General features: G+C 38.3%; 1 protein-coding gene across 1 annotated transcript in view; it reads left to right on the top strand.

Annotated features, from left to right (window-relative positions):
* Positions 1 to 13,840, top strand: part of psmd1 (proteasome 26S subunit, non-ATPase 1) — a 45,868-nt gene extending 32,028 nt beyond the window's left edge. The window contains exons 20-25 of the mRNA XM_042515993.1: positions 2,269 to 2,438; positions 5,893 to 5,985; positions 6,347 to 6,433; positions 8,847 to 9,014; positions 11,258 to 11,424; positions 13,645 to 13,840. Of these exons, the coding sequence (XP_042371927.1) occupies positions 2,269 to 2,438; positions 5,893 to 5,985; positions 6,347 to 6,433; positions 8,847 to 9,014; positions 11,258 to 11,404 (665 nt within the window). The 3' untranslated portion in view covers positions 11,405 to 11,424; positions 13,645 to 13,840. The remainder of the gene's footprint in view (positions 1 to 2,268; positions 2,439 to 5,892; positions 5,986 to 6,346; positions 6,434 to 8,846; positions 9,015 to 11,257; positions 11,425 to 13,644) is intronic.
* Positions 13,841 to 15,508: the final 1,668 nt, after the last annotated feature.

Here is a 15,508-nt window from a genome sequence, read left to right as displayed (position 1 = left end):
ATTCCCTCACTTCACACTTACATGTTTAGCCCTCATTTATAGACTTTCTCTCACTAAATGATACAGTCCTTTTAGTAAGCTTTTATTGGTGTTTTCTGTCTCATTCATGTAACAAAACACAAACACATCTTTATGTTTTACTGGATTGAGTTATTTCATGTTTTCAAAGCAACACAGCAAGCGGGTTGATTGTTGATATTGTCATATAACACCTTTTGAGGAATCACTTCAGTCCCGTTACCTCCCTCACCAACTCTTTGGAATGAAAATTGGCCCACCAAACTAAGAGTTGGCAAAAACAGCGGGTAGGGTGGGGGGGAAACCCACTAGTCAAGTGCTCTCAACCTCTTCTCAAGTTTTTAAGAGACTCTTAAGCACCAAGTTGTGGTGCAGCGAGCAGACCTTGTGACTCATTTCTGGCCAAGGTTCAATCTGTGGGACTGGAATGGTTTTAACACTGGTTCAGATGTCAAGATAAGGACCCATTTTTTAAAATCATCTGAGTGGCGTCAGAAAAGTGTGGGCGCAAAGCAGACAGCAGATGATTTATCTGAAATTGTCTGGGCAGACAGACTTTTTTGGTTGAAGGGCTACTCCCTAGTAACCAACCCTTTTTAAGGCAAAGCTTTTCTTTTTATCCCTATAGAAATGACAGATTCATCCTGGTTACCTCCTACAATCTCTTCCTTTCCCTCCCTTTGTCTTCCTTTCTTTTGTCCCTTCCTACTATTTGTCCAAGAAAGGCCAAGGGAGGTCTGTTACTCTTTGGTACTGCTCCAGGGAGCAACCTTGACCACCTTTTATCACCTTTTGGCAGAGCATACACATTTGTATTTGGTAGATTATACTCTTAAGCCATGTGTGGCCACAGTGAGGATCAAACTCTTACCCCTAGTCATACTAAATGTGCAAAAATCCTCAAACAGAAACGTTTAAAATTAACTCGATATAATCTATGGTTAATCTAACACAGCTGGAAAAGGCATCTGTTATTTTTGGGACAGCTGGCACACCTCTTGTGATGTAGATCAATTATTCAGTCCCCTGTGTAGCTCACATCTAATGAATGACCTTGATTTTTGAAATTTTAATTGCAGGATGCTGTAGACAATGCATTCCTGGGTTTAATTGGCTCGCCTGTTTGTCCCGGTGTTATAAATCTTTGCTGTGGGATCAACAGATCAGACAGATTAAAGTCAAAAGACGACCTTCTCAGGGGGGTTACCATTCTGGTCTGTAACCTCATTAACCCCCCCACTCCCTCATCTTAAGATTGCTGTGCCAAGTTGACGAGAGTTCGTTTTCCCAACCACTAATCAGTATAACAGAACTTACGCCCTCTAAAATTTGTTTTAACCCTTAAATTACTTTTTTAATGTTCAAAAAGTAGTTGGCCCTTTTGGTATTTGCGCACAATTATCTATAAACTACTTATTGTATTCATTGAGTCCATTGGTACTAATTATGTTTTCTTGTAGCAGTTGTTTCACCCACAGCTTTCATGTGACCAAACTAAATTATCAGCCTAGAATGAAATTGTTTTTGTTTTTTTTAAAGATTATTTTTTGGGGCTTTTATTGCCTTTCATTGATAGGACAGTGTGAGCATGAAATGGGTAGAGAGAGAGGGGGAAACTTACAACAAAGGGCAGACCCGAACCTGCGGCCGCTGCAGCGAGGACACAGCCTCTGCACATGGGGCGCCGCTCCATCCACTGAGCCACCAGGCGCCTGAAATGGATTTTTAACCTGTTATGTATCAGAGGACAAATGAAGCTTGTAAGAGTTTTACTATGCACTCCTTATTAGCACAATTCTATTTCGTTAGGCAAGCATGGTCTTTTTCAACCTTGTCTTTAATTAACATTTTATACAAAACTTGCTATTTAAAATAAAAAATTTGTCACCAGGATTGTTACATAAGAGATGTGACATATGCCAAAGCTGTATGACTTCTAGTATTGTGTCACTGCATGTATAGGTAGAAAAAAGAAACATTTTCTGGGGAAAAGGTTGTGCACATAAACCAAGGGCAACATGGGATCATGGGAGCTATAGCTGTGAATACAATATTACTTTTATTTATATTAAAATAACATTTTCAAATTATGCTATTGTGTGGAAATATTACATATGGTGTTGTCTAATCAGAATTACTTTGTATAATGTTTGATTTAAGTGGTGTGTCATTTGGCAAAAGACCAATATCACTGAGGTTTGTACCTTATGACTAAAACCCTCTCTTTCTCCTCTGCCTTCTATTGTCCAGGTGGACGTAATGTGACCATCTCTCTCCAGTCCAGGACGGGTCACACTCACATGCCGTCATTGGTCGGCCTCCTGGTCTTCACCCAGTTCTGGTTCTGGTTCCCACTCTCCCACTTCCTGTCATTGGCCTTCACACCAACCGCTATTATCGGCCTCAACAAGGACCTCAAGGTACTGAAGTAGCCGGACTTGCTGTGATTGTTGTGTCAGAAAGAATGCGTGTGTGTATGCGTAAGCATACGTAGAATGTGACCTTTTTTCCAACACAGGTGGTAAACAGCTGCTTTAAAGATTCCTTACAGATCTTTACAGCAAGAAACAAAATTGCAGATACAATGCAGAAATCACTCTAAATAATAATGGAAGAGGAAATTAAATGACAAAAGACTCAGAAAAGCATTATTTTATGTTTATGCTGAGTGTATTATCCTGCATGCATGCAGCATGGATTCAAATATAAAGTTTATTTATATGTTCATTCATATGTCTTCATTTTAAAAAATATAGAGCTTCTTGCCTTGGTAACAACTGTCACCAGCTGGCGATCCATAACAAGGCCGTCCTGATAGTTGGCTTGTTCTCGCACACTGATGCCAGAGGATCACTGTGACATGATAGGGTCTTAAGAAGACATTAGATGGGCATTATCTCTTCATTGCTATCCCAATTGACAGCACCTGGCTCCAGGGGCACTTACACACTTTTGTCTATTGTGCAGCCAGATCTTTTTAAGGCACTGGAGAATATATTTGGTGTAAAGCCCCATACAATGCACCAGGGATAGAGTGCAGAGGGAAGTTGCGGACATCAGGGTTTAACACACTTAATGCTGCACCCTGCCAAGCTTTTCAGCACCTGTTTAACTACGCAACACAAGTTTGCAGACTTTGCCTCTCACGATCGGACAAATTGGACAGATCATCCTTGTTATTTACCAGTTGTTTTTTTTTTTTTAGCCACAAACCTGTGGGTTATCTATAAAAACAAAACAGTCTGAATAAAGTCATTTCACAGCCTCACTGTTGCTCTTTCTCCCACCAAACTTCAGTGACACAGCTAAATTGTGAGGTGATAGCTAAAAAGAGTTGGACCTTAGTGACTGTTTAGTCATTTAGTTTCAGGAACACTGTTATAATTTGAAGGCTCACACTAAACAGGAGGCACCTGGTGCTGCTCTGGCTGCAGATCTTCTGTAATGTTTGTCTAGGTAAAGTTGACAGGCCACTGTTTCATTTTTACACAAGGTTAGGCCTGCAGCTAATAGGTAAAGAAGAGTGTTGTAGTAAATGCTGTTTCTTTTTTTTGTCCAACCAGATGGAAATTTAACTGAGACAAGGTATTTCCAGAGACAGCATTTCCTGTAACGACCATCTTCTCAGTGAAAGAATTGTGAAATGTCATCTGCAGAAACGACATAATAAAGGACAATCAGATGATACCAGACTGAATGAATATGAAAGGATGGTTAAACAGATTTTTTGGTAACCACTTTTTCATATTTAACCTAAATTACACTGGGTGGCCAGTAGAATCTAAATTTGGCAAATAACTGATATGACATTTGAGACCATATTAAACTGCCAAAGGTTTAGATGTGCCATATTCTCTTGCAAAAAGGGAAAATAATAGTTGTCAGTGTTTGGCTTGTGCTTATCCTCAATTCTCATTAGTTCAGTCTGACTCTCACTCCCTACAATGTAGAGCTTAAGTCTTACCCCCAATCTAGTCAACAGTGTCTCTGTGAAACATTTTCCTAGAATTGTCTGCGCATGTTCTGAGATAAAGGGATGTTTAAAACTGTGCTGTTTTTAAAACATCTTTTTCACTGAGAACGCTCGAGAAGTTTAAAAATGTTAGTGAAACAAATGCTAGCTAGGCCAGAAGGCTATAGTTAAGCTTTCAGCTGATTTTAGCACTGAAAAAAAGTTGTTTTTATGTTGAACAAAGATCAACAAACAAGTTTTTTTTCTGTCTGACTTTTATCATTTTCAATAATTTTTGATGTGGCAGTTGGCAAAACAATCTCATGTCAGGGTCTGTTTAATTGCTGCTAAATGGACCTTGAGGTTTACTGTCATTGTTGTCAAACAGCGCTGGTCCATCCTGATGAAGGCTACGCTCTTAAATATTAGGTCAGCAAGAAAAGCTTAAATGCATAAATAAAGGTGATTGATTTCCAGCAAAATGTCAGAGTATTAAAAATTAAGGTTTACAGCCATTCCCGCAGCTCTGTGAGGGTTTACATGGGTACAGTGGTTGTGCTGTGAGCTAATAATAATTAAGAAATGAAGATTTTAACATTAAAGCTGGAACACTATGCCAGTTAATCAGTCAAGTCAATATATACGAGAATAATTTTTTTGATAATTGGGAGGATTTGTTACTTTTCTTTCTCATGATAGTAATTATATATAGTTTGGATTATTGTTTGGACAAAACAGTCATTTTAAAGATGTCACCTCTGACTTCAGGAAAATGTGAAAAGCGTTATCCACGATTTTTGGAGATTTTATTGAGTAAAAGATTATCAAGAAAATAATATCCAGGTAGTACATAGTGAAAACACAAAGTTTTAGACCTAATTAACATGATGATGTAGGTCTAAGGACCATTCACACCAAGTACAATAAATTAAATAAATTGAAATATTTTGTTTTAACAATTGCTCAGACTCAACTCGATGGTGGATACCACACCACAAGTATAACGATAACATCATTGGTGAATGATATTGTTTCAATGTCTTTTAGAGCCATTTGATGAACAATAGAAATGCTGACAGCCATCCAAAATCCATCTGAATTTACCGGATAGTGCATCGCTAGCTTGGTGCCGCTGTTTACAGAATGTTATCGTTCATCATTGTGGATGTTCATCGTTCGTCATTTTTTAATAGTAAGCTTTATCAGGGTGTCTGCAGGTCCATAAAAAGTCTTAAAATTTCCTCAATTCAATTTTATTACTGTTAGGCCTTAAAAGTAATTACATTGTCTTAAAATTCAATTTTGAATTTTATGTTATTTCATATGTTCATCTGTCAATTTCTTTTTGTCAAAACAGGTCTGTGTGAAAGTGTTTTTTCTTATGCTACAAATCTCTTAACCTACCACCAAATCAAAGACTTTCTTTAATTAACACTTACACTTAATTGGTCCAAAAAAAGTCTTAAGTTTGGTTCGTCGACACCCTGTTTATAGTCATTCTTCGTGTTAATGCCCCTTATTGGTCAGCAATTTTATAGTCGTTAGTTTATTGGAGACATTTCACACAAAACCAAAAAATGTCAAACTCATGTGGCACCAGATGAAAAGCTAGGAGATTATCAAAGTCAGTAGGATTCATCCTCTTGGAATCATGACTCTTTTGCCCAAAGTCAAGTTTTTCGACAAGCACTAGATGGATTGATATGGAAATTTGTACAAAGTAGTGGAACAACTACTTCGACCCCACATTGGAACCATGGCTAAAAATCACCACACAACAGAGTGGTATGAGATTTTGTTTGACTTGACTCACTGAAAGGCTGTTAGAGGTCTCTTTCCAAATAAGTGGATTTGATGAGTAGATCATGGTGAGGTATTAAAAAATTATTAAGCATCTTCTCTTCCTCTGTCTTCCTGTTCAGATGCCCAAGGTGCAGTATCGCTCCAACTGTAAGCCCTCAACCTTCGCCTACCCACCCGCTCTTGAGGTTCCTAAGGAGAAAGAGAAGGAGAAGGTGAGATCTTCGGCGCCACGACAGATCAACTTGTTTTGCTTTCTGCTTTCTGAAATTATTAGTTGAGGAAAGCCGACCTCGTTTCATATTGATTTGTGAATAATTTTGAACCTTCCCCGTCAGACTCATCATTTTCTTGCCTGTTATATTTATTATTTCTGCATCTCTGGCCTATTATTCTCAGTTGCTTCATTTCAAAATCCTAGATGCTCTTGAAGAATGTAATGAAAGACCATGCAGGGTTTATTTTGTGGTTGACTAGTTTTGTACATTTGAAGCCATGTTTGTAGAAGGTCTGAGTGTCTATGGTTTTGTCTTACATTGTGGAAATGTCTCTGCTCTCTCTCTGTGTGCATGGCAGGTATCCACCGCAGTTCTCTCCATCACAGCCAAAGCCAAGAAGAAGGAGAAGGAAAAGAAGGAAAAGGAAGAGGAGAAGATGGAGGTGGTGAGTGGAAATGCTCAAAAGTCCTCTCCTTCCTTGTCGTTACTATTAATCTTGTTTTATTTTCGGCATGTTTTCTCTACTTCCATTTTAAAAGGATTTTGAACTCATAATAACATATCTGTATTGCAAATCTATTAATTTAATTTTATATATTTAGAATGATTAATTTAGATAAGGGAGTTGCACCTACTACAACAGAAAGATCTACTCTAAATTAATCCTTAAACACTGACCCTTGTTTTGTCGGTGGTCTGTCTAAATTAAAACAAAGGGGCTATCTTTCTTTCTATCTATCTTGAAATCCCTGCAATGTTTTCAAGGGTTGTTTTCAAGGATTTATTACGTTGTTGGACTGCCAGACTGCTTTGAAGACAGGGAAATGCCACATACTAATATTGAGGTGTATACTCTGCAGGGCATTATACCTGGATTATTTTTCTGACACAATGTTCTTTCAAGTAGACTACATGGAAATGCTTGTGTCTTTGCAGAGATGTTTTGGTTTAATGGTAACATACCACATTTGCCTCTCCTGATACTTATTGGGCTATCTGAGGCAGATCCAAGCATCCTGTTAACAGTTTAATTTACTCTTTGACACCACACGCGCACACTTACCTTTATTTCTTTCCACAAAGTTGGTCTTAATCTTTTAACTTATCCACACCCAGTGTTCACAGACAGGCTCTGTCAGGCCAGAGCCAGTATAACTTTCATTGGGATTTTCTCTTGGCGTTAGCGGCGTGTTCGATCCGCTCTGCCATGCTACATCTCAGCTAAGGTGCTGAGAGACAAGTGTGGAAATGTACGGCCTGCTCACATCTCGGGTTTTTTGATTTTATTTGGCTAAACTTTTTCAAAAGGCAGTTGAAGGGGGTCAAGCGGTTCAGAATTCACTGGTTGTCATTTTCTGGGCAGTTTTATAGAGGTGATTTTGCTTTTGACTGTTTTGGTTGTGCCGAGCTCATCTTTTTTCCCTTAAAAGCTTCACTAATAATTTCAACACTAAATTGTGTTAGGAGGAATGATTGAGATAGAAACAGAAGTGGTAGGGAAAATAAATGGTATTGATAAATACAGTTTATCTTTTGTACAATATGATTAGAAAGTGTGAGAATTTTTTGCTTCTCTAGATTAGGATTCAAATAAATTGAATATATTTGGGTTTTGACAATTTGCAAACAATTTTAAAACATCACTGTGGACTCTAACATATTATACACAATGAAATGTTGGGAAAATAATCAACATAGTTGGGTCATCTCAAGAGTGTTGTATTTTCATTTTGACCTGAAAAAACAGACTGCTGCTGGTGGCAATGAAATAGATAAAAAATAAGCTAAAAAAGACTGTTAAAATGCAGATTTCATCCGTAAAGTATTTGTGACTTTATCTACAGCTCACACCTGAAGCCTTCCTTGAAAAAACTGCAGTCAGAGTGGAGAAGACAGTCTCAATGTTTCCAAACATCCGCAGGATATGTAGTTTTGTCTTGAAATACAAAACTTATTACTAGCTCCCCTGGCACCTTCTTCCTTCAGTGTATTGTTTATGGGTCTCCAGCGTCTGCCTGATAGTCCAACAAATCACAGGCCACCAGAGAAGGAAAGGACTGAATCACCACAGAAAGAAGTAAAACCAGTATTTATCACTCATACGTCCTGCAAACTGTCAAATAGTGTCAGATGTATATTAGAAAAATTGGATTATGATTGTGGTGTGATTACAGTGGGTTTAAACTCATAACTTTGGATGATGGGCAAATTTCCCCTGAAAAATATGAATTGCATTAAAGTGTTGTAATTATTATATACAAGACAAATTATAATATGCATACAAAGAGAGAGTTAAAACATAAGCTGTTACACTCCAGAGACAAAAAAGACACAACGGTGTTTCCAAGTGGTATTATTGTTGGTGTCGCTGTTGCAAAGACAACTGGATCACTCTACGTTTTTGTCAAAACCACAGTAACTTGAGTTTCCACAGTTACTGTGGTTGTTCCATTGTCCATCATTGCTGCTACTGGGGATAGTGATTTCAAAGAACTTGAACTGACACTCTTTGGTAACTGGGGATAGCTACTGATAGCTACCGATAGCTACAGGGGAAAACAAAAGCACTACTCTCTTCCTGTTTTGGTTGCACAATGGTTGACATGCTTTTTTTGTGTCAAAAAATGAACCCTCATTTTTCCTGAAGACTATACCTGCTGGCAAACAGAATTGCACGGTGATATTGAGTCTAACAAAGAACCCGTCTAAATGCAGATGGTGTCATTATTCTATAGCCATTAAGTGGTGCAATCAGCATTTACTTCATAACAATAAGGTAAAGTTAACAACTTGTCTATTTCCACTTTAAGAAGATCACATCAGCTCTGATGCAGAAAATGCAACTTTTTCTGTCTCAGGAGGTCCAGGAGGGTGAGAAGGAGAAGAAGGATGAAGAGAAGGAGAAAGAGAAGAAGAAAGAGGCTGAACCAAACTTCCAGCTCTTGGAGAACCCAGCCAGAGTGATGCCGGCTCAGCTCAAAGTCCTCAACATGCCTGAGACCTGCCGCTACCAGCCCTTCAAACCGGTAACAACACACCTCTGTCTGTTTGTCTGAATTTGTGTCCAGTTAAAATGATTACAAAGGCTTCTGCAAAAAAAGGCTCACCAAGAGTTTCCAGAAAAGAGATGGTTATGGTAAAAATATTTTTTGAAAAGCACAAAAAAAAAATACAGTTCAGGGTACAGGGTAATCAGAGGACTCACCTGGTCAAGAGCTGATGGTTTAATTTAAAAATCCATCCTAAAACTTGTTATAACTTCATCAGAATGGCTGTTGGATTGTACCTTTTCGGTAAATCTCAGTCCGATTGTGCATTCAACACCAGTTTTTAATTCATAGCTTTCACACTAGCCTAAACAAATCAAACAAAATGGACAAATATATTAGAGTTGGTTCAAAGTGCACCAAACAAGTCGGCTGCAAAATCCTCCTCTGTCTGTTACCTTAATAATTATCTGCATCCATTTTTTTTGTATGTAATGTGAATGATACAATTTCCAGGTACAGGTACATAATGTTTCAGCTGTCTATATCATTAACAGCAAAGTTCCACTAGTATCTTCTAGTTTTTCTGTATTCAAGCTCAATAGCTTCTTATTCATTACTCATCATGTAACAATGACATATGACAATCATCGCTTCGTAGCCAGAATAGGCCAAATGTGAAGTAACAGCTCATTACCAGTGCATAAAACTGTCTACCAATATTTTAAATTACTGATAGCACCATTATATCAAAGACTTTTTAACTTCCTGAACATCAATTTAATGATATTTAATAATGTTAAAGTATGTCAGAAGAGTTTTTTCTTTTAAAATAAATCATAGAAATCGGGTTCCAACCCCGTGGTTAATTTTGGCCGCTTTTGAACCTCTCCAAGTCCAGAAACTCCCCTCTCTTCAGGCCTATAAACCAGACGCCTGCGGTCATGCTGTAAATGTTGACAGTTTTCCGCAGTAAATGGCAGGACAGCATGCAGTTACCCAATGAGCACTCACCCCGTCCTGTAAAGGGGAAGCACTGTTTGATTTTTGTGTCTAGAAAGCTGAACTGTGAGTATTACATTGTACGACGTCTTGTATCAAGTGCCAAAATGACCAAAAGAGTCTATGCTTGTCTAAAGTTTTGTAATGCTGCTTTCCTTTTAAGGGTTTGTTTTTTTTACATTCAGTGACAGTATAGGAAGTGAAGAAGTTTTACAGACCTATCTTGGAATCTGGTTAATGTCAGGAGGTTTATTAAAAGGCTATTATGTGGATCATCTAAAATTAATATGATTTTTCTATCTTTCTTTCTGCAAATTCATCATTTAAACTCTTACACGTTAGTTTCAAAATCAAAAATTTGACAATACCATTATTTGTGATCTTTACTTCTGAATAAATTAACCCTCCTAGGGTCTCCACAGTTTTTTTTTGCCCCAGGGCCTCCTAGAAGTTAAATCTGTCCCTGAGAGTTAAACAGTGTATGCTGACTACAGCAGGATTAGTACAGAAGCAGAGGACAATTGTGCTATTTCTAATGCCATTATCTCAAGATCATGAAACAAACTTGTGATCTTGAGATAACAAAGCGAGGTTTCTCATTTTAACATGTTAATTTATGTGGATTCTTGTGGAAAAAAGGGCTGATTTTTTTTATTAGGAGAGAATGACTTTTGTCCTCTCAAGATTGTGGGATAATTAGGAAATGATGGCTCACTTGACAATAGTACAATTACCCTTTCATCTCAAGAAAACAAGTTGTTTTCCCATGATAAATTATCTTGTTATCTTGAGAAGTCAGCCATATGTATTATTGAGAATCGGCATAAATTAACCAGTTATCACAAGAAAACAAGCTTTGTAATCTAGAGATAAACTGTGTAAATAATATGTAATTAACCTGTGATCTCTGCATTTAAAAACAGGAACTGCAAACATGGCTGTTCTCTGCTTCTGTACATGAGGGCACTTGAGGAGGATTTTCTTATGGTTATGACATTTGCTCTTTTTTAGCTGCTTTAGTGTGCTGCACTGCCTGTTTTTTGCTTGGTCATTGTAGTTTTGCATGTCTGTAGCACTCTGTAAAATGCTGGTTCGGAGTATTTTCTGCTGTAACATAACTGTCAAGTTCTTTGTCCACAGTGAAGATTGAGATGTAAACAAATACAGTCCACTTTGAGTAGCGGTACTTTGAACATATATATCTATAGTATGTAGTGTCAGTCATGGCACGCAACCCATTTGCTAGATACTAATGCAACATTGTTTCTCTCCGTCACCAGCTCCATACTGGTGGGATCATCATCATGAAAGACACCAGTGAGGAGGAGGAGGAGCTGGTGGAGCCTGTCTCTGCTCATGGCCCCAAAATCGAGGAAGAAGAGCAGGAACCAGAACCACCCGAGCCCTTCGAGTACATTGATGAGTAGAAGTGCTCTCACAAAAAAAGGTATGCATTCCCTTGATATTCATTCATAACTGAAGCAAACGTGAAGTGTCTGTTGCTATCCAACACACTGCTCATGTTTCCACGTCGGCTGTTCAATTGTCTTCCCCACCTGCTGCTCCACAGTGTGCCTGCAGCTTCTGTAAAAAAAAAAAAAAAAAAAAAAAGTTTTGACCTTTAACTATTAAATCCCTGGACTGTGGTTGCTCAGAGTGTTAAAGTACAGTCAAGGCCGCATATAACACTGTGTTGCTTACACTCTCTGGCTTTAACACACTCCCACGTAGCTGTCAGGCTGTTTTTATTTGCAGTGACATTATGTGATAACGCACAATGCAGGTCTGTGCTGTTGTTTCCAACCCTAACCTTATTTCACCCGTCACTGACTGAGGAATGTAAACCGCACTGCCATCTCCAAACACCAGCTCTGAGGGCATACCTTCACACTGTACTCGCCAGTGAAGCTGGATGCTTAATGACTCCTGGCCGCTTGTTGTGTTTTTGTTGGATTGGCTGCAGCCTGCCTCCCATGTAGGAGCTCGCTCTTGCGTGTGAGGAGACCGATGAGGTGTCAATGACCAAATTAGGGCCTCTGTGCATACTATGTCATCTTTTAATGAGGTTCAAGTGCTGTGTGACAGAGTAAACACAGCAGAGATCACTGTCAGGGTGAATTCAAGGCAGGTGTGTTTGCCAGGGACGGCACGGCGGCCAGGCGGTTAAAGTCACTTAGTTATTATACAATTCACAAGTTTGATACCCAGAAAAAAATGTGTTGAGTCACAGTGCATTTGATTTGTTTTATTGACTGTATGTTTTCTGCTCCTTCAGCATCTTATTATTAAAACTCAATCGACATTGGTGTTTTCACCAAATCGACCTGATTAGAGCTCCTGTCAGGACTGTTTGGACGTGTAGAGATTCTCCTGTTACCTTTGTTGCACCTGTGTAGATGTGCAAACACTTTAAAAGGCCCAATTCTAAACTGATTAGTAGCGCGCCTGTTCTCAAACACAACTGAAAGGCATCTCAACATTGTCATACCAGGACAAGCACGGCTGTAATTATTAGTATTAAAAATGGCTAGCAGCATTTGGATGCCATTTAGTTTTGCCACTTCAAGGACCCTGGTGTTGTGAGCTATCATTAATATTCCTAGTTTCACCCTGAGCCTTTTCTGCTATGAACAGATAAAGATATACTCAATTCCCAAATTACCATTTTCAGTTACTTACCTTATGTTGCATTGAACTTTAAAAAAAACCAAAAGTTTTTGTGTGAATGGATAATCTGAAAACGTAAAAAATGATTGATGAATTGAAGGCAGCCACATTAAACAGCAAAACTATATCAAAAATATGCGTTTACAAACTCACAAAACTTGTGTAGTGCAATCCAAGTCTCATTTATCCAGTTATATCCTCAGTACCCCCTCAACAAACAGCCCTTTACAAGAGGTAACTGAGCAGAAAGCGACACTTATTAATGCTCTCTTTTAAGCCAGACTACAGAGACGAAAACAGTAATGTCTTGAACACAGGAGCTGCTTTTCGACCACTGCTTAAATCAGTTAGCTTTTGTTATTGTTTAACTTTGGTAAATCAGAAAAAATGTCTAAAACAAGTCACATAGTAACTAACTGATCAAGGGAGTGGTAGGCCAGCAGCTCCTGTGTCCAGTGAGATAAAACCCTCTCCTAAAACTAATTATCACATCAACCCAGTTTGTGCCTGTATGCTGTGATGTAATGCCACATTCATGTCATTATTATTTGAACTGTATTTAATGGTTTCTGATTGATAAAGAGAGCTCATGTCAACATCCAAGTCATAATAATGATCAGGGATACTTTCTCAAAGCTCCGTTATCTCTAAGGGTTTGGCTGACATGAGGAATTTGTTTGGTTTTAAAGTCCATTTTTCACAGGGTTATGTTGTGAATGCACATTAGTTTTAACCCTCATTCGTTGGTCTTTAGTTTTCTAATGATGTGAACTTTGCTGGTTGTAAACATGGGAATCTTTTCCATCTGTACCATCAATCTTTTTCGACATGAATGTGGCATAAGTTCTCGGAATCATTCGTCTAAAAACTGATTTTTCTTCAGGTTCCTTTTTTTTTTTTTTTTTTTAATTAATTTTATTATTTTTATTTTTATTTTCATGGGGAGCAGTATTAAAACTAAGTCAATATTCTCTAACTGGTATGTTTCCCCTCTCCTCAGGCATCAGAGGAGATGAGATCTCAGCATGTTGTTCCAACGTCTCCCCTTCACCCATCCACCTAAACATCCACCTCCCTGCTTCACTTCCACTTTTACACGTTTCTTTCCTGTTCTGACACCTTATTTGTCAGACAGGGAATGTTTTACATCCTCAAATTATATAATTTTCTGTCTGTACAATAAAAAATGATATATATTGGAGGCTTGAGAATGTGTTTATTTAAGTAGATATTTCTCCAGGCATGCATTGAGGGAATTTCTCTAATCCCATACATTTAGACTGGTTTACATTTCCAGCACTCAGCAGCTACTTCAATCTGCCCAGCGGTCTGATCTTAAATTTCTCACTTTCAAACTAAAAGCGCCTTGCACAGACTCGGGATCATGTTTCACCTAGCTAAAACTTTACATCAACAGTATCTGCTCCTTCTCCTTCCACCAGCCCTGTTTATTCTGTCGAGGAGGAGACTTAATTCTCCTGCTAACAGGCACTATGCATGAAATACAGAGAAATACATAATAATTAAGAACAGCTTTGTATTTTTACCAAAAACACATTTGAATCTTCTACATATCTATTTAGTTCATAACTGGATAAGTTATCCATCTATATGATTAAGATTGATATGGTTTTTTTTTTTTTTACAGCCACAAATCTTCAATCATCAAGATGGGCTTATCAAGATGAGTGTTTTTTGACTGAAACAGCCAAAATTCTTTGATCAACTTTGTTCCTGGTGAGATTATAGGCTACAGCACTACAAACTGGGTAAAAACATTTAACCTAATTTTAACAAACAGAAAAGGAAAGCATTTATATATGTAATCTTCTTAACCATCATAGAATCCCAAAAATCAAGGAAAATCAAGCAGCGATGAAATGGCCCTCGAACCCCTACATATGTTGCGGTACTGGTGAACTTGAGCTGAAGCGGTCGTTCATTTTTGTGAGTCGGATAATGCAGCGAATTTGGACCCTGGAGTGAGATATTTCACATGATGTAGTACTTCTAGCGTCCACTAGACGGCCCTGGAGGGCACATAAATTCCATGTCATCTTGGTATACAACATTTGTAGACCAAACCATGAAAATTTCATGTGAATTAATTAACTCATGTAAAAAAAAAAAAAAACTTAGAATGTTGAGTTTCAACCTTATCCAGGGTAGGCAATTTTTACAGGCTGTTTCCCAGAGAAGAGTCTGAAGTGCAACTTGAAACACAGTTGAAATGTCTGAAGGTTTAGCTCAGATGGCTAGAGTGTTTGCCTGCAGACTATGAGATCATTAGTTCGTACCTCACTCAGGACAGGTGAGCTGTAAGAGTGTTTCAGGTTGTGAGACTGAACTTTATCCAGGACAGGCACATTTTAAAGACTACTGTCCAAACAAGAGAGAGAAAGAGAACGTTGAAAACAGTTGTAGTGTCAGGATGTTTGGATAATTCGGGACAGGTGACTTTTAAAGGTCATTGTCCAAATGTGAAAGGTAAAGGCAATGTCCAAAATGGTATAAATAACTGAAATGTGGCTCAGGGGGAAAGACGCCTGGTTAGATTCTCCTAGGTTGGCAGTTTGAGCCTCACAAGCGAAGTGATAATGCAACTGTACAAAATCCATGGCTTAAATTTAAGAGATAATGACAGAATTGACAGACTATACATATACAAGATAAGCAGACAATTGTTTTACATGTTCCTTGCAAGGTACGTCATCAATGACGTACCGGACTTCCTGCGTTTTAGGACTGCTCCCTGTTGTTCAAGACCTAAGGGGTGTATCATAGCCTTCTTTCATCTTTCCAGACTCGCACTAGGCTGTGTCGTGCTATGTTTCTGACTTTCGTACCTCACTACTCTGCCACCT

The sequence above is a fragment of the Plectropomus leopardus genome, chromosome 3 (genome assembly GCF_008729295.1).
Source record: "Plectropomus leopardus isolate mb chromosome 3, YSFRI_Pleo_2.0, whole genome shotgun sequence".
Classification (NCBI taxonomy): domain Eukaryota; kingdom Metazoa; phylum Chordata; class Actinopteri; order Perciformes; family Serranidae; genus Plectropomus; species Plectropomus leopardus.
Note: the sequence above shows the minus strand (reverse complement) of the source record. Positions and strands in the feature narration are given on the sequence as shown.